Source organism: Callorhinus ursinus, unplaced genomic scaffold, assembly GCF_003265705.2.
Source record: "Callorhinus ursinus isolate GAN/ISIS: 27379988/994484 unplaced genomic scaffold, GSC_fseal_2.0 scaffold77, whole genome shotgun sequence".
NCBI lineage: Eukaryota > Metazoa > Chordata > Mammalia > Carnivora > Otariidae > Callorhinus > Callorhinus ursinus.
This window is the reverse complement of record NW_027397139.1, coordinates 493,074-512,390: the sequence shown is the minus strand read 5'-3', so window position 1 is coordinate 512,390 and position 19,317 is coordinate 493,074. Positions and strand designations below refer to the sequence as shown.

Here is a 19,317-nt window from a genome sequence, read left to right as displayed (position 1 = left end):
CAGCTGCCAGAGCACTGTGCCTTTTCTGGGGGTAAGCGGAACCGAGCAGCATCCCCCACCCGGTGGGAGAGGCCTGGGCAACGACAACCACTAACAGAGGCTTCAGAAGCCACCACAGGAAAGGTGCCAGCTAAGGCGCAAGCACCAAGCACTCCTGCTTCTTGCCAACGCTTCGAGAGAAAACCTGGAGAGCAACAAAGGTCCCTGGGCCAGGAGAAAGGGCTCCAAGAGCCAGTGCCGCTGACGCAGCAAAGCACAGCCTCTGTGTGGGACTTCCTCCCCTGGGCTAAGCCCTAGGCTCCTGGCGGGCCCCTGGGGGGCACCAGGAAGCTGAGCGGGCACCCCACCACTGCCCAGGTGGTTGCAAACACAGCTCCCACGTGGTGTCAGGGACCAGACAGCAGACAGGTCACAGGAAACACGAAAGCCTTGCTGGCCTGGGGGGCCCCAGACTGCTTCTGAACCTCAAAGGAATGACTCTAGTTAACCCAGAGATGAGCTCTAAGTGGCGACAGGACTCCCCCAGCCCCCGCCCCTCAGAACACCAGTGCACATGAATACCGGGAGCTTTCTGCAGACGGACTCAGTCCCCCCAGCCATCAGCAAGCTGCTATCCTCCTCCCCCGCCACAGGCTGCCCCCCGGGAGCTGGGAGGCCAGAGACACCTGCCCCGAGACTCACCCCCGCATCCGCCCCCCCTCCACCGTCTCTGCCCCGTCCTCCACACTCCTGGAGCAGTGAGGCCCCCCTAGGCGGGACTTCAAAGACCGCCCCACCGCCCACCACAGGGCCCAGCCCCAGCAGGGCAGTCTCTCCCCCGCATCTCCCCCCTCAGCCTTTGCCGAAGAGACATGGAGCCTTTGCCCGCGCACACAGGCTCGGCCTCTTCTCTCAAGAGTGGCCACTTCCCGGGCCTCTTGAGTCCTGATCCCCCAAAAGCCTCGGGATGACCCAGGCTTCTGTGACCTGGGCCCCAGAGGGCCCACAGCCAACTCCCACTGAGTCATACCCGCCGAAGTGGCACTCGGTTCCCAGTGGGTCAGCACACCTCAGCACTGTTCCCCGAGGCCCCTGATGCCCTGGTGGTGTGCGGAACAGCCAGGGCTAAACAAGGGACTCAACAGGCAAGCGGTGGCATCCGCTGGCCTCCCAGGGAGATCTCCCTCCTGAGGGAAGGCAGAGCTGCTTGCAGACAGGCTAACCGTGCTTGTGGAAAAGCACACCTCTGAGCCCGGAAAGCTCACGTGGCCTCTTGGTGGCGCCTGTGAGAAACAAAGGCAGGCTGCCAGGAAGGCTCTTTTTTTATCTTAATCACTGGGCTTTAAAAAAAAAAAAAAAAAAATGCTATGGTCTGAATGTGTCCCCCCCCCCAATTCCTATGTGGAGTCCTAGCCCCCGGAGGTGATAGAAGGAGGAAGTGGGATCTCAGAAGGTGATTAAGTCCTGAGGGTGGAGCCCTCACGAATGGGATGCTTGTTCTTATAAAAGAGACCCCACACATCACTGCCTCTTCCTCCACGTGAGGACACAGCAAGAAGTCTGTGACCCGGGAGAGGGCCCTCCCCAACCCGCCCTGATCATGGACTTCCAGCCAATAAATCTCTGTTGTTTATAAGCCACCCAGTCTGTGGTATTTACTTACAGCAGCCTGGACGGAATAAAACAATATATGTAAATATATATATTCGTTGTGTTTAAAAAACACACATGGAAGAAAATAAAACAAAAACCCCTTATAACCCTAGCCCCCAGATTACCCTTTTAACATGTTGATGAACCTAACTCCTTTTATCTATGAATAATAGACATAAACTTGCTTTTTTCACTTGACAATTAAACCTCCCCCCCAGGTCATCGAAAATTCTGTATAGATGGACCATAGACACATCGAACCACTCGCCTACCGTCGGACGCTGACGTAACTTCTGCATCTTGGCCACTGCTCACGGCCGGTGACTAGCCCCCTGAGACCATCCGTGGAATCTGGCCCTGTCGTGGCATGTCACTTCTGACTCAGGGCCCACACACACCTTCAGGGCAACTGGACGGGGATGTGGCCCGGCTGCTCCCCGAGAAGGCCACATCCACGTGCACTCCCACCCGCCGTCCCAGCAGGCCGCTTCCCCAGCCCCCGCCTTCACGCACCGGCGCCTGTAACTCGGATGTCGGCTCCGAGTGACTCCAACACTCCACCCCGCAGGCAGCCCCAGCTCCCCCTCCTCTTCTGTGAACGGTGAGTCCTCCGCGCGACTATTCCAGGATCCTACCTTGTTTTTGAAGTACACCTCGATGGGCATGATGAAGCCAGCGTAACCCGACTCCTCCACTTTGTAAGGGGGCTCCTTGCACACTAAAAAGAAAGGGAAAATGCATCATCAGCTTCCTGCACACTTGGAAGGCCCAGCCGCCGGCAGCGGGCCCTCTGCACTTTTCGGGGGCTCAGCCAGCCTCACCGGACTGTGGCCTTTCAGGAGGCCAGATCCCCCTGGGAGTGTCGATTCCCCTGGAATTTGAAGCATCACAGGGCATAGAAGGAGCAGAGCAGGAGAAAGGTGACCCCGCCACAGAAGGAGGGCGGCAGAGAGGCACAGGAAGGGACGTGAGACGAGCTAGGACAGAGAAGCCACTGCCAGCCACAGGCCGCATGAGTTCAACCGAATCAGGGCAGTGAGGTGCCAGGCCCTGTGCGGCCCCAGCGGCCCGCACAGGGAGGACCGTATCTGCCACCGGCCGCTACTCACTCAAACACGCTAACGGAGGCCCAGCTGGGCGGCAGGGACACCGACGCGGGGAGCAGGGAAATGGGAGATGGTGACGGCGGGTCTTCGCTGGGACTCCCCGGGGTTCCACTTTAGCGCCTCACAAAGGCATTCCCAAATGACTTGTTAACCCCAGAGATGGGGGGGGGGGGGGGGGGAAGCTGAAACTAAAAAGAACAGCAAAGTACAAGTAAAATGACCTCCAGCAACCACACCCTCCAGAATGAACCTCAATGTTTTGACAGGCATGCTGTCATGAAAATACCGTTCTCCCGCTTTTAAGAAAAATCAGAACAGTACAGGTCAGCTCCCCAGGTCCTTCACCCCTCCCTCTCCAGAGGCAATCCCTAGTGGGAGACAGGAAAGCATCCTGCCAATCGTGAAAAACCATTATGCACATGTCTGCACCAGTCAGATAATCCTTAAGTGGGCCAGAACCTGCTGGAAAACAGTGCATGGAACATAATGGAAAAGAATCTTTAAAAATTAAAATAGTGTAAGGTTTTTCTTTTTAAAAAAATCTTTCCAGCTCTCAAATACCTCATCCAGTATCGTATGTCAGATACCTCATGAATCTCATCTACCCCCCAAAACTGGCCAACACGGTAGGTTTGGAATCACTAGGGACCCTCAGAGGCAGGGCGAGCTGGAAGGCCCTGCATGGGACCCCAGCCTGCAAACCCCAGGGGAGCAGGGGACAGGCTCGTGGCTCAGGCTTCAGGAGCCCTGCTGGCCTCGCGGACCAGAGCAGGGATGAGCCGCAGGGGGATGAGCCGGCCTTGGCTCCGGCAACCTCACCCAAGGCTCACCCAAGGCTCCCTCCTCCCATCCCATCCCACCCTCCCACGCCGAACACCCTTCTCCCTTCGAAGTCCAGCCGGAAGCCGGCTATCCTCTCCCCAGCTGTGTGCTCGCTGGGCACTCTAGGGAGCCAGTCCCGTGCCCTGCCACAGGAGACACTTCTGGGGGGCAGGACGTTGCACACCACCTGTATATGAGGCTTACTCAACTGGACTGGCTTCCCCACCAGGTGTCGGGGGGAGGGGGCTCCCAAAACAGCCCCCGGACATGCCACAGCACACAGCACAGCCTCCTAGAGGCCAGCAGTGGCCCCAGCTGCCTCTGTTGAGCACCCCGAACACTGTCACCTGACATAAGGGTCTCCGTGTAAATCATTACTGCTGCCAAATGCAGTGGTGACTGCATCCATTCATTCGCTCTGCCACTGTCCACGTCTGGCAGTGTCGGGTGCTGGAGTGATGACAGAGGCCATGAGGACGCCTCTAGTCTGGCACCGATTTCCTCTGTGTCACCACCCTCGGTCTGATGCTCAGCCCACCTAGAAGGAAGGAGCAGCCCTGCCTCCAGGACAACAGGCTGGGTCAACAGGTAGTAAACCCACGTAGCCCAGGTGAGGTCAGCAGCAGATCTCTATTCCCGCCAGTCTCCTTCTGCTCCTCAGACATTCTCCCACGGGGGCCGGATGGGAAGCTCAGATATAGCCGACCCCAAGCCACCTCCTCATGCCCCTCTTAAACCTGCACCTCCCCAGCAGCCCACAGCTCAGGACCCAGGCTGCCCACGACCCACCCAAGGACCTGAGGTCACCCTGACTCCTTGGTCTCCCAAGCTCACCTGTCACCGAGTGCTATCACGTCTACCTCCAAAACACTCTGTAATAACCCACCGCCCCGGCGGCCCGTGCCTCTGCTCCAGCCCAGGCACCCTGCCTCTCGCATGTGTTACTGGCCAGCACCTCGCTGGCTATTCTGTCTCAGGCTCACTCCTGAGCTGTAATGATCATTCTGAACTGTGAACCGGACCATGTCCCCTGATGGCTCCCCACTGCCCTCAGGACCAACTTCAAGTCCCTCAAGGGTGTTGCAAGGTGCTTTGTCATGACCGGCCCCATCTCTTGCCAGCCTGGCCTCAGGTCCTAGATCCAGCCACACTGACCCTCTCCCATCACAGATCACTTTCTTCTGATGACCTCATCTTGAAATTGGGGGCTCCACTCCCTAACCAGAAGCCTACTGGTCAAGAAAACCCATCCTGCCTTACAAAGAGCTCCCAGTAAGAGTTCCCACCTGGAGGAGAGAGCCCAAAGAAACAGGAATAATTCAGGGGCGCCTGGGTGGCTCCGTCGTTAAGCATCTGCCTTCGGCTCAGGTCATGATCCCAGGGTCCTGGGATTGAGCTCTGCATCAGGCTCCCCACTTTGCAGGGAGAACCCTGCTTATGTTCCCTCTCTCACTGTGTCTCTGTCAAATAAATAAATAAAATCTAAAAAAAAAAAGAAAAAAAAGAAACAGGAATAATTCAGGGGCGCCTGGGTGGCTCAGATGGTTAAGCGTCTTGCCTTTAGCTCAGGTCATGATCCTGGGGTCCTGGGATCAAGCCCCACGTGGGGCTCCCTGCCCAGCAGGGAGCCTGATTCTCCCTCTTCCCCTGCCCTCTGCTCTGCTCTCTCTCACGATCTCTCTCTCAAATCTTAAAAAAAAAAAAAAAAAAACAGGAATAATTTGGAGACCACATGAGAACTTGAGGAAAACAACAACAACAAATTAGAGCCAATGTCCTCAGATTCAACATATGCCCAACAAATAAAAACAAAATACTTTAAAAAGGATAATTAGAAAGTAGGAAAGGGCTCTTAGAAGTTAAAAATAGAGTACTTATAATTTTAAAACTCAATGGAAAGACTAGAAAGTAGAGTGGAGGAAACCTCCCAGGATGCAGAGCAAAAAGACACATATTTAAAGGGTGAGATGTAAAGAAACAGTTCAGATTAAACGAAGAGTAACAGTACCCAATATTTATAAAGCACCTACTGTGTGCCTAGCACTTTATACATATTAACGCATTTAATCCTTAGGACAACCTTCTGAGACAGATACCATTATTCCTGTTTTACGTAGAAAAAGATTTAAACATACAGGAGTTAAGTAAGAAGCATCCCAGAAACAAAAAAGAGAAAATAAAAAGAAATTGTCAAAGAAGTAGAAGAAAATTTTTCAGAATTAAAAATGAAGGACACCAAACGTCCAACATTAAGAACAAAAAAGACCCCAGAAACAATGCTATAAAAAATATCCTAAATGCTTCTAGAGAAAAGCAAGCAAACAAACAAAACAGGTCATCTGCAGTAGCGTCAGAACCCAATAGCATCGGACTCCTTGGAAGAGGGTGAAGCAGTACTTTAAAAGTTCTCAGTGATCACAAGTCTCAAACTAAAATATTATACCCAACCAAACTATCAGTCAAGTGTGAGAAGACATTAATGGCATTCTCCAATGCACTAGGAGTCAGAGTTTATTTCCCACATGCCTCTCTTTGAAATTGCTTAAGCAATTAGTCTCTTGGGACATTACTTTAGAAATTACTCCAGTAAAACAACAAGCCAAAACACAGGGTAATAAATCAATCCCCCCAGGAGAACAATAAAGTCCCAGGGTAGCTGCTAAAGAGGTGGCCTTGACAGCTGCCAGTCCTAATTAGAGAAGAAAGATAAAGAGAACCAGAATGAAATATCCAGGAGGGGAAAAAAACTCCACCAAATAGAGGAAATGATTGAGAGGATGTGAAAAAAGTGAAGTTCCTTGGATATCAAAAAACAACACAGGGGGAAAAGGGGGAGAAGCAAATTATTCAAAGTTATAGCCCAAACATGAGGCAAAGTAAACAGGGCGAAATTTTAATCAAGAACGACAGAAAGGACCCACGTGACCTTGACATGACCTTGAGCGTTCTCCTTTGGGTGGCCCGCTCAGAGGATGAATGAAATCCTGGCAACATGATCAGCCCAACAGGGAACAGAACCAACAGAACAGCTGGTTTCCAACTTCTAGAATTAATCTCTAATCTGAGAGCAGAAGTGTAGCCCCCAAAAGGAGGGGTGTAAGGCTCAAGGAAAGACAGGGGTGCTCAGGTCCTTCTCTTCCCAGGTGGAAAGTCAGAAAGCACAGACAAAAGTACAAAAGTTGACAGGTCTGGAGAACCCATTTGTTCATTCAATAAATATTTAGTAAGCACCTACTGTATCCTTTCAGCACTAAGGTCACAGCAGCAAACTGCATACAGCAAGACCTACATCTCTCTCTCGGGGGAAGAGGGAAGATGGACAAGATAATAACATGTGCAATTTGTTAAGAGGGGGCTAAAAAGGGAAAAAAACAAAAACAAAACAAAACAAAAAAAGCAAAAGGCTACGAAGCATGTGGCATGTGGGTGGCTGAGCAAAGAAACCATGAGTTAGACCCAGCAGCCAGAGGTCTTCCTCCAAGGATGACGGGAGCCACTGTGGAGGATCCAAAAGGTGAGCAGGTTTGTCTCCTCATTCAAAGTCACAAAGACAACCACTGAAAACGAATCACTTACTTACAAAACTTGTTAGAGATGCTGGAGGAAGAGCTGGAGTTTAGCATAGAGCTGGTAAGTTAAAAACATTGTTTTAATTTGGAAAACCAGGAGGTAGCAAATTTGCTTCTACTACTTTTAAGATGTTCGGGAATGGGGCGCCTGGGTGGCTCAGTCGTTAAGCGTCTGCCCTCAGCTCAGGTCATGATCCCAGGGTCCTGGGATCAAGCCCCGCATCGCGCTCCCTGCTCTGCGGTGAGCCTGCTTCTCCCTCTGCCACTCCCCCTGCTTGTGTTCCCTCTCTCGCTGTGTCTCTCTCTGTCAAATAAATAAATGAAATCTTTTTAAGATGTTCGGGAAGGAGAAATCCAGAAAGGGCTCGAGTGCCCCGGGGCAGCATGGCCAGTGTGAGACAGAAAGGGAAACTTCCCGCCCTGCACACTTCTGTTGGGTTTGTTAGGAGCCCGTATTTGATTGAAAAAATGCTTTTTAAGTAGATCATGTGTAATTTCAGAGAGTCCTGTGTGAAATTCACACTCTCTTTAACCTGATCCATGTCTTGTTGACAACTGGCAAGATGAGTCTGGTCAACACCGCCATGTTCACAATGTGATACATTTGGTGCAGCTGCTCCCCGTGCTCGTGCTCGGGCGGTCTGCACTCACAAACAGACTTCGAAACCAGCACGCTTCAGCTACTGATCACACCTCTGCCCCAGAACTGACGCGTTCAGAGAGTGTGCTCCACTCATCACCCCATTTCCCAAGTACGTGGAACTCAGCAGGTGCCGCCTCCACATGACCACCACGGGCTACTGGGCCTCTCTGAACCTCAGTGACCACATATGCCTTGAGGGATTCTGGGAGGCCCCACGTGGCAGGGCTGTCACGAGCATGGCACAGAGCAAGTGCATGATAAACGCAGACTGCCATTCGTGTCGCTTCTGGTGCCCAGGGGGACACAAAGGTGAAATAAACAGCTTAAAGGTGGATGGAAACATCCCACCGGGGCCACCCCAGAGGGAAGGGGAGAAGATGGGGGAGGCGGCGGTGAAGAACTGGACAGGAAGCTGCCTAAGGAGGCTCGGAGGGCCCAGCCCAGGAGGACAGCACCGACAGCAAGCAGGAACACCCGAGGGAAGGGGCGTGCGGATGCTGATAACAAGCAGGGGCACTGCCCCAGCCCCCAGGCCAGTGTGCAGACCTGGCTTTAAAGCACAGGCCGTGCAGCGGGCCCTCTTGGGCCTGCCTCCCATAGGTCAGGGCGCTGTGGGGAGACTGCACAGGGACCCCGAACGGGAAAAGAGCTTAGCAGGAAGTGCCCGGTAAGCACCATGGACTTATTCCTGAAGGTGCTTGATAGACATGTGCTGCTGTAACCGAGCTGCTTTCCTCCAGGATGCTCAAGAAGAAAAGAAGGAAAAGGAGACCAGGAAAGGAGAAATGAGGGAAAGGAATAGCTGAGAGCCGATGGAAGAAACCAGAAGAAAAACAAATGGCTACCACACTGCTAGGAATCTCCAGTTGCCTTCCCCTGTGAACCAGAACTTTCTGCATGTGTAACAGAAGTCATTTCCCCACTAGAGCACAAGCCACTTGCTGGCACAGGCCCAGGCCCCAGGGGATCCCACGCCGTGCTCCTGCTTCAGCCTGAGGCCATCCACGCCTGCTCACGCTCAGCCCCCATGGTCCCCCGCACTTGGGGCAGAGGGCTCAGCAGCGGCTCTCCCCACCCTGCAGTACTTTTCCAGCAAAAAAGTCCTTCTCTCCTTTATCAACACATCCGTTCAAGAAATTATTTACTAGACCCCTGTGACTGACGTGCCACACTTCACCGGGGGGGGGACTCAATGATGAGAAAAGCAGACATGGCACCGGGCCCACAGAGCTAAGGAGACGGTCCCCAACTTCAACCCAAATTCCCTAGGCAGTGTTCTCTGACACCGCCACCCCCCCAACCTGGGTGAGTTCCCATCTCTCAGCCCCCTCAGACTACTGGGCCACAGGTGATCGAGATCTGTGCAGAATACATGAATGAGGTGCTTCCTTCTCCACAAACAGCAGTGTGGGGGGTGGAGCAGGGAAGGAAGACACACAAAACAAGACAGCGGTGAAATGAGAACCTTTATGCTTTTTGCCCCAAATATCACGAATTCTTAAAATGGCATCTCTCATCAAATGTAGGCCCAATAAGCAATTTCCTGATTACTCACCAGGTGGGAGTAAGTCGCCCTTCCCACCCAATGGCCACTGGCTACGTTCTCTGCATGCTTCTCAGAGCCCAGGTCTAAACAATGATACAAGACACAGTCACCACCTCCTTTGGGTTTTCCCTACCGTGATCTCATGAGCTGAAGGACAAGCGGAGAGGAGGGAGCAGGACCATTTTATTTTAAAGTCAGAAAGGGCCGCATCCTGGCTGGGGACCTTCCCTCCAGCATGGAGGGGGGTGCAAGCCAGAAGCTCAGAGTGTGGACCCCGTTGCTCCCGAGGAGAGGGAGGAAACAAGCCTTTCAAGGAGTGATGACACAAGGGTTATGTCACAACCGACGGTCCCTGCAGGGCTGCCCCACCAGGCTGGAGGCACTCACCACGCTTGGGCTTGGGGAAGCTGTCGTGCAGCCGGAAGACCACTTTCTCCACGAAGTGCTGGATTTCACATTGCTCAGGGCCACGGACAAACACCATCCAATCGTGGGTGAACCCCTCTGTGGTGGGCTTCTTGCGCAGTTGGGCGCGGTGTCCCAGCTCTAACTTGACCTGGACAGTGCACTGGAGGGAGAAAGACGCCGGCGCAGGTCAGTGAAAAGCCCAGAGCAGAGGACCGCAAGCCTTCCCACCCTATCGTCTACAGAGCATGGTGAACGCTGGCCACAGGAAGAGACAAGACTCTTGAGCACTGCCACGGGATTCTCAACTCACAACGAGGGCACAAAGAGCCTTACAGTGGACGAGGCACCACGTGAGCTGCTCGGCAGGCCCGCTGCAGGCCCTGCTGTTTCCTGCCCTCATCCCCACCCACCGTCTCAGCCAGCCTCCTCACTGTTCCTCCAACGAGCCCTGCTCACTCCTATCTCGGGGTCTCTGCACCTGGGGCTCCCTGTCTCAGGTGCTCTTTCCCTAGGCCTTCCCAAGGCTGGCTCCTTCCTGTCACTGAAGTCTCGGCTTGAGTGTCACCTCCTCCAGGAAGACCCCCTGGCCACGCAATCTGAAGGCACCCACCACCACCCCGGTCACTCTGTGTCACGTCCTATATTCTTAGCATCTGTCACTTCTGGAACTCATCGGCTCACAATCTGTTGTTGGCCCTGCCTGGATGTCTGACTCTTGGGGGTGGCTCCTTGTCCTGAGCTGGAATCCTCACCAAGAGCTCTCTGAATACATCTCCCAGTGTGACCAGTGCAGTTCCTTCATTTTACAGATGAGGAAACCAAGGCCCCAGGATCGAGCTGCTAAGCAGCACACCGTCAGCTGGTAGGGAGCAGGGCCCGGATTCAAGCACAGGTGTGTCCCCCTCTGCCATCTGGCCTCCCTGGTCAAGTCACCCAAGCTCCTTGATGAAAGCGTGTTCCCTCTCCTCTGCCCCGTGGGATGCCTCTGGAGAACAGAGGCCCTTGGGGTCACCTGAGTCCACACAAACACTGGCTTTCAGTTTTAAGGGCAGAATAGTGGTTCACAGTGCAAATGGAGGGGCCAGGATGAAGCCACGTGGGGGACGACTCTGTGCCTGAAACGTGAGGGAGCTCGTGCCAGCTCCACTCCACTGAACACAAAGCCACAAAACGTTTACGCCTAGGTGGGCCAAAACCACTGAAAGGGAACCCACTGTAAACATCCACTCTGGTCTGTAAGATCCTCCCCAGGCTTCTCATAAAGCCTGACACCTAGTATCAAATGCAAGAATGCCACAAAGAAAGCAGAGGCCAAGTGGACACTTGTTCCTAAGTGCTGAGGCAGCCAAGAGCACGTTACTAGGTGGCGTGCAACCCACACTTACCCAGCAAAGTCCCCCTCAGCCCCCGCGCCCCCCTCCAGGGAACCACCCTCCCTGCCACCCACCAGAGACCTCCTGCTCTGTACTTTGGAACCCCTTTCTCCCCAGCCGACCTTGTGTGTCCTCCTGCCTCTTCTATGATTCCCAGCCCCCGCACCCCAAGGAGCAGATCGCCACACCAGCGCCCTCCCTCCCTCCCTCGCCCTCTCGGTCACTGACAGGAAAGCAGGACAGACACAAATGATCGTTCTGCCAGTGCAGCTTTCAGTGGCTTGCCACTCCCTCAGAATAAAGTCAACACACCTCCTGCCTCCCACCTATGTGTTTCCTCAAGTCCAAGATGCTCATCGTTTTTCACTTTTCAAGCTTTCTGAAGTCAGAGTGTGTCTTGCCATCCACGTGTAGGTTTTATGTGTTGAGGTATGGGCACGCGTGCACACACAAACACATGAGCTGTCCCCAAGCTGGTGGCATGCCTTAGAGGCTCCGCGGCCGTCTGGGTACTGCACCCACTTCATCCCCCCCCCCCCCCCCCCCCGGCCCTGCTCCTTGGCTGCTCACTGCTGCCTCCTCAGGGACCACATCTAGCTCATCCTTTACTTCCGTCTTGGAACCACCATATACGAGGCATCAATAATACGAGATAATTTAAACTAGAGAGCCTTCCTAGATCAGCAAATTCTAAGTGGTGATTTCCAAGAGGGAAGGGCCAATAAGGACACTGATAAGACAGGGGTTCCCAGTGTATGGGAGAGCTAGTGGGAGGCTCTGCGCACTTGGCGAGCCAACTGTAAACCACAGAGTAGGAGGTCCCCCAGCACGGGATCGCAGTCACTGTGGGGCTCCACGGGGAAAAGAGCAGGGGTTCGCTGGGTCCGGGGCCACTGGAGGGCCAGGTGGGGGTTGGGATGGAGCATTTAGATTCCCCACAGCAGAACTGACAGCCAATTGTAAGGAGATGATGGATGCAAGGAAACAGTATCTGAGTCAAAATTCCCCGGCAATTGTGTACAGTTTAGGCTGAAGGCAGAAAAGGACAGACAGACAAACAACAAGCCTGCTAGGAGGCAACCAGAGGGAGTGGCTGGAAAAGGAGATTTAGCAGAGTCTGAAACGGGAGAACTGGCAGGACTTGAGAGTGGATGGAGGGGCGCCTGAGTGGCTCAGTCCGTACAGCATGCGGCTCTTGATCTCAGAGCCGTGAGTTCGAGCTCCCCCCTTAAAAAAAAAAAAAAAAAAAAAAAAAGACCGGATAGAAGAGAGACAAGGAAGCTCAAACCCAAGACCCAGGGCACTGGGATGCTGCCGATGCCATGTGGTGGTGGGGTGTGGGGAGGGAGACAGGCGACGGGATACGCAAGGGGGAAACACCACACGAAAAGCTAGAGACGAGGGAGCAAACGTCTGGATAAACAGGTAATGCTCAAATCAACCCAAGCCTCCATGTGCAGAGCACTGCATATGGTCCATGTTCACCATAAATGAGCCCAACCAGTATTTACATTACCCCGAGTGGACAGGAACCCCCAGATGCCCCTACACACAGGACAGAAACTCTGCCTTCACACTGAGAAATCGGGAGATGCTCCCTGGACTGCTGGGAGGGTTACAGGTGAACTAACTACATATGATCATAACCATACGCCGGCAGACGACTCTGACTTTTGGTTCTTGGGGGTTAATTCCCATGTCCTGAGAGGTCTCCTCAGAGTCGGCTATTCACCAAGCCGGCTGCCTTCTCAGCAGTTCTGATTAGCTGGGGCTCCTACCCAGGGCACACCAGGGGCAGGGCAGTTATTGTGAAAGAATGGAAGACCACAGTTCCATCAGAGAGGGAGAACGAAGCGCCAAGAAACCGTCCCAGAGGCCAAAGTAAACAGGAAGGTTGTGAAGCGGTGCTGGGTGATCTCTGCAGCTGGCAGACCATGCCGAAAGCTCTGCCCGGGCAGCATCTATGCCCCCCGGGCTGGCGCCAACTCAGCCTGGACAACCCCCCCCCCCGCCCTGCCGCCCCGCCTTGAGGGGCCGAAGACAGCGTACGCTGGTGCACTAACAAGAGGAATGCCCCCCCTCCGAATGCTGGAATCTTTCAAGAAATAAAGATGGTGGAGTCACACGGATTCTGAGCCCACTATCTTAGAAAAGAAATCACTGATTCAGTAAGACATACAAGCTACCTGAGCTGGAGACAGGAGAAAAACTGAGCCCTCCCCAGCTACTCTGACTTGTCAAGTCATGATAATTTATTAGCACAACTAAGCCAATTCCACCTTCAAGGGTTCTGCCCCCCTCCTCCCTTACTCCACCTGGACTCCTTCCCCATGCAGCAGAACCAAGAAATTGAGGTGAATCAGTTAGCTGTTTCTCCACGAAGGGTGCCTGGCTTTATAAAGAGGTTAACTGCCAGTTAGTTAAGCTCTCAACTGTCTCGGAAGGAATGCATCTCACTTGTCCCGCCTGCTGCTTGGAGGCACTCTGCTCAACCTCCAAGTGGGTGGCTGGAAGTAGCCCCAGTGACCTGGCCTCAGTGCCTGCCATGTCCCAGGACCCTGGGAACCACTTGGCCACCCACTCCCCCCACAAAAGCTGGGAACAAAGGGGGAACATTCCACACCTGCCCCGGAAAGAGTTCACTATTTTACTTCTGGGATATCATCTGGAAGACCCTCAGATGGAGATGGAGCAGCTCCAGGGCTCTGAGGGTGATCGGAGACAGTTAGGCTTGGGCTGAGGGCCTTCAGCCATGCACTGCTCTCGCCAGATCAACTGGAACCCAAGGGTGGTAATCCTAAATCCTGCAAGCCAGGCAAATAGACCCTGGAGGACACCTCTTCACTAAACAGTAGAGATCCCCCCAAGTGTGGACTCATAGTGAGCCAGCCTCCTTCCAACAGCTCCGCTGCTTCTAAGGCCTTTCCTCATTGGATTCTTCCCGCGTCCCATGAACCCTGCCCTCGGCCTGGGCCCCCAAAGGCAGGTCTTTAACGAGTTTATCTGTAAGAGTTCCCCTGATTTCCTCGTGGGAATTCTCTTCAACAGATGCCCTTTCCCCTGGGAATTCATACTTTACCAAGTGGTATAATTATGCCTGGAGTTCGGCTACTGTATCCAATTCCCTCAGATACAACAATTCCCTCCCCTCCCAGGAAGAGAGAACACCGAAGAGCCTTTTCCCCTCAGCAGCCTAGATTGACCGTGCCAAGTCCAACTGGGTCTGGCACGGCTGCTGGCAACATAGTCCACATGTACAGAAGTGGGAGAAGGTGCTGGTCCCACAGAGCGATAGCAACACAAGACCAAATAAAACACTCTTTGCAGAACTTTCTCCCCGCCAGACCCAGCTGGAGGCTCTCAAGAGCAGTCACTGGATCAGAACATGAGAAAGATGGGAACATGATGGATATCCCTCAGTGACAATCCTCTCAAGCAAAAGACTGCCCACCCAGAGGTAGGGACAGAGCCAAGGGACCTCTCACAACCCCTGCACAACGCCTTGGTCTTCTAACCAGTGACACACGGGGGGGGGGGGGCGCCGCACCTGTGCTCGTCTGGCCTCGTCCCTTTGGCCCAGGGCATAAGGTTAATGACAAAGGGACAAGAAGGGGCTCGGTGAATGTCTCCCTGAAAACTAAGGATAAGTGTGCAGACCATGAGGAGATGTGATGACACCCCCAATCCTTAGTTTGCAGGTTCCCAGGAAGACTGACCCTTACCAGCTGGCCAGGAAGGCTTGGACGGGGTTTATACTACATACATGCATTGACATTCACACCCACAGACGTGGAGATGGTGTACTGGCTATCACCAAAGTTCTCCAGGAAGCAGCACTGGGAGATTTCTGAAGGAGCACAACGCTAATCAAGGCATCCGTCTGCATGCCAGGTGGGCCTGGTTACAAAGTGACTGATTCCTAGTTACTTTTATTCAACCAACAGTTGGCAAAGCTAAATGCAAAACTTTGAGTTAGAAACTATGATGGATACAGGGCGCCGGGGTGGCTCAGTCGGTTCAGTGTCTGACTCTTGATTTCAGCTTAGATCATGATCTCAGGGTCATGGGACCGAGCCCCAAATCAGGCTCCATGCTCAGTGGGGAGTCTGCTTGAGATTCTCTCTCCCTCTGCTCCTCCCCACCAGTTCACTCACTCTCATGCTCTCTCTAAAATACGTAAGGCTTAAAAAAAAAAAAAAAAAAAGGAAAGAAAGGAACTATGATGGTCATAAAGGTGAAGAAGATTCTGGTTCCTACCTCAAGTACTATACAACATAGTAACTTTAGGACAAACTACTCAGCAGGTCAACTTTCCAGTGATGGTCTCAGACCTGGGTAGGGGAGAATCCCGTCACCCTGAAGTTAGTGCTCTGTGCAAGTCTGAGCCTTTCTCCCCAGGGTTTGGGAAAAGGACACAGTTCCCTAGGAATCCCACCTGGTCCTGACTCCTCTCGGGACCCTCCTGAGCCTCCATTTCCGTATCTGTAAACTGGGCCATCGCTGTCAGAAACAAACCTCCTCTTCTGGAACAGAGGATGGTCAACAGCAGTGGGATCTCACACCTGAACTTGGCAGAATCAGCAAGTATCATTTCAACTGTGTGATTCAATGGGTCGGCCACCCATCTCAGGTGCCAGGCCCAGGGCTTCTGTGAAGGGAGGACTCCCTGGTCCCTTCAGAGAACAGGACCATCCAGATGCTGACACCACCCCTGGCTCCCAAGGCCCCCCCAGTGCCCGCAGACACTGTCCCCATTCTCCTTCCTCCATGTTCTCACCATCTGCTCCATCTGCACCCATGCCATCCTTCCACACCACCCATGCCTCCTGGCCATGACCCCCCAAAATACAAAACCCACAATGGACCTGTGAGTCTGGACTGGGGGTTGGGTTAGATGGGTTAAAGTCAGGGCAAAGGGAATCAGAAAGACTTTTCCTGGCCATGGGGTAAGGATTTCAATGCTGAGAAGTTGGGAGCCCAGAGCAAAATGCAGAATCCCCCTTCTTAGCTGAGCCTGAAAGTTCTAGAGACTAAGGCAGGAAGGTAAAGAGAATCAAACCCTCCCAAAGCAAGCAGGGTAAGGGGCCCTTAGGGAAAAGTCCTGTTGTTTCCCATCAGGCTGAGCCATGTACAGGTTTGGGGCAACTCAAGGGAGAAAGGGAAAGCCGAGATTCTAGTGAATTAAAAGCGTTTTCCACGCACCAAAGTCATTCCTGCACACTCGTAGCCAACTCACTCACTTGGGTAAAGGACACCATTCTCTCCTGTCTTCCCAGGGACTGCCATCTCTGTGAGAAAGGGACAGAGCTCCTGGCCTCTCCCAGATTGGCAGAGATGCAGCCAGGAATAGAGATTCAGACTATGGAATGCCACATACTTTCCTTTGGGGTCAGTTTCACTTGCGAATACTTCTGTAAGGATCTAGACTAGCACTGCCCCATGGAACTTTCTGCCATGATGGAACTGTTGTCTCTCTGAGCTGCCCATTAAGGTGGCCAGCAGCTCAGTAGTGGTGGTTAACGGGCACTTAAACTGGGGCTAGGGCCACTGAGAAACTGCCTCTTTCGCTCTGGTGCATCTGAATGTAAACAGTCACAGGTGCTAGCGGCCGCACACCAGGCAGTGGAGATCTCTCTCTCCCAGCCCAAGTGTGATCACCAGTCCACTCAAGCAAGACTGTTCTCTCCCTCTGTCACGGCCAAGAATGCCACCTATCCCCACCATTCCACTTACATAAATGACAACAACCCATACGGCCAGGTCCTGGCAAATCACAGGGGAATGGACACATTTGGGCTGAAGATACCTCCCTGGGGGACTAGCAGGTGGGGTGACAGGTGGGAGCCACATTCTATGCCTGCGTGGTACCCAACAAGACTTTCCCACGGAGGGGGGCTTCACTGAGAGTAGACACTGAAGGTATATTCTCTTTTGTTTTTTAACTCAGTGCAGGCTGGAGGCAACAAGCTCTGTCCCTTCAAGAGAAGTGAACTCACACCACGCTACAGAAATCCATCATTGAACAGCTATAAACTCTACCCCACCTCTCAAGAGAAAGGCCACAATGATCCTGTACCACCACAGGTGACCGGGATGGGCAAGACAGGAGGTCTCCTGCCCACGCGCCCCTGAGACCTCACAGCCACACAGTGCCTTACCAGACAGAGCCGCCTCAGTGGCGCCAGCAGCCAGGGAGGCCCCAACCTGCCCTAACTGCAGATTTCAGCTGCCACCCCCATAGCCCCACACCACCGCCTTTCCTGGCCTCGCGCCCCTGGAAGCCAGGGGCAGTGGGCAAGGATGAAGAAATAAATGACCCCATGCTGGGGACTACAACAGTCCTAGGCTTGAGAGAGGAAGGGGCATGGGTATTGAAGAGGAGACCGCGCAGAGCTGGTGAAAACGGGCCCAGGGCCTGAAAGGCCTCAGGTTTACTTAAGCTGACAGAGTTTGACTCCGGGTTTCCGGACGGAGGGAAAGGGGCCATGGGGAGAGTTTATGGAGGTTGGGGAACCACCCTGAGTTTGGAGCAAGGCCCTAAGATGCTGGGGAAGGCAGGGATATGGGGTGTGCTGGGGGGAGAGGACAGTGGCTGAAAGCCAAAACGTCAGGCTGTGGGATGTTGGGAGGAAGTGGGAGACCCTGAATGCAAGGAGAGAGGTTCGGGGGGGGGGGGGGGGAGGGATTGCAGGTCTGCAAAGGGAAGCCAGCTGAGGGTGAAAGAGGCAGACTGAGATCTGGACTGGGGGAGAGTGTGGGGAAGTGTTAAGTCAGGGCTGCAGGGGCAAAGAGGACCCAAGCTGAGGGAAGTGAGGTATCTGGTGTCTGAAGGGCTTAGGGGCTCCAGGTCAGAGCATAAAATGCCCCTGGGCCTGGTGTGAAAGGTCTGAAGGTTAGAGAGCCCTTCAGGCACCAGGGGCCGAGGGACTGACCAGGGCCTGAAACCAGAGGGAGCTGAGGAAGCAAGGGGCGGGGAGGTCAAAAGTGTCTGAGGAAGCAAGCCCAAGTCCAAAGTGGGGATGAGGGGGTGAGCTCAACTCAGGCCTGGGTCCTTGTGGGAAAAACCCAGGCCCCAGCCAGAGTTCAAGGGGAAATGGTCACCTAGGCTAAGGCAGTGGCAAGATCAAGGGTGAGAGAAGGCTCGGTCCTGGAAGAGAAGGAGGGAGAAGAAGGCTTAGGGTGGGCCTAGGTTTGAGGAAGCGGGAGGCTGCACCAAGGTCCCAGGGATTCTGGGGGGGCTGGGGATGGGGAGGCTGGTGGGGGGGGGACTCAAACCCCAGCAACCGGTTTAAGGAAAAAGCAGCAACAGGCTGCGGGCTCACTTAGTTTGAGGGGACTCTGGGCCAAGGGTCCGGAGAGAGGAGGCGACAGGCCCTAGAGCCAAAGAAGGGTGGTACAGCCCAGATCTGACAAATCTGAGGGGTCCCTTCACCCCCCACAGGGGCAGCTGTGGGACTCTCTGGACGGGGCCAGAGTTCCCTGGGGTGCCTGCGGGGACTCTGGAGTGGGCTGGGGTCCAAGGGGTTCCGGGCCGCACTGGGGTCCCAAAGGGCACCGCAGGGGTTTCCAGGCCAGCTGTGGGGGCTCTAGGCTGGTTCAGGGGCCCGAGGAGCGTCCCAGAGGGTGCTGGGCTGCACGGGAGTCTCAGGGGGAGTCCCAGGGGAGTCTGAGCCGCCTGTGGAGCCTCTGGCCTGGGCCAGGGTCCCGAGGAGTGTCCCAGAAGGCTCTGGGCTGGACTGGGATCACAAGCGGCATCCCGGGGGGTCCGGGCCGGGCTGCGGCTCCGGGAGGTGTCTCAGGGGGCTCTGCGCCGGGCCAGGCGGGGGTCCCCAGAGAAGTCCGAGGCGCTCCGGCCGGGCCGGGGTCGCGGATGGGGGAGGGGCGCCCCCGCCCCACATAAAGGCCGGGGGAGCGGCGGGCGAGCACAAAGCGGGGCGGGCGGGAGCTGAGCGTGGGCGGGGAGGCCGGGACCCAGGAGGGCCCGGCGGGCGGGTCGTGGGAGGGAGGGAGGGGACCGGGCGGGCGGCGGGCTGCGCTGGGGCGGCGCGGCCGCTCCTCACCTGATTGTCCATGGCTGGCGCCCCGCCCCGCCCCCGGGCCCCGCGTCGCTCGCCGCCGCCGCCGCTCAGCGCCGCCCCGCCGCCCTCATTGTCTGTCAGGCGCCGCCGCCGCCGCCGCTCCCGGCTGCCCGCCCGCCCGCCAGCCCCGCGGAACCGGA

The 19,317-nt window shown here is 54.7% G+C and overlaps 1 protein-coding gene across 2 annotated transcripts in view; it reads right to left on the bottom strand.

The window, feature by feature from the left end:
* Positions 1-19,317, bottom strand: part of MLLT1 (MLLT1 super elongation complex subunit) — a 66,019-nt gene extending 46,702 nt beyond the window's left edge. For both annotated transcript variants that reach the window (XM_025861098.2, XM_073887295.1), the window contains exons 1-3: positions 19,160-19,317; positions 9,706-9,886; positions 2,268-2,350 (exon numbers count right to left, since the gene is read on the bottom strand). In XM_025861098.2, coding sequence (XP_025716883.1) covers positions 2,268-2,350; positions 9,706-9,886; positions 19,160-19,171 — 276 coding nt within the window. In that variant the 5' untranslated portion in view covers positions 19,172-19,317. The remainder of the gene's footprint in view (positions 1-2,267; positions 2,351-9,705; positions 9,887-19,159) is intronic.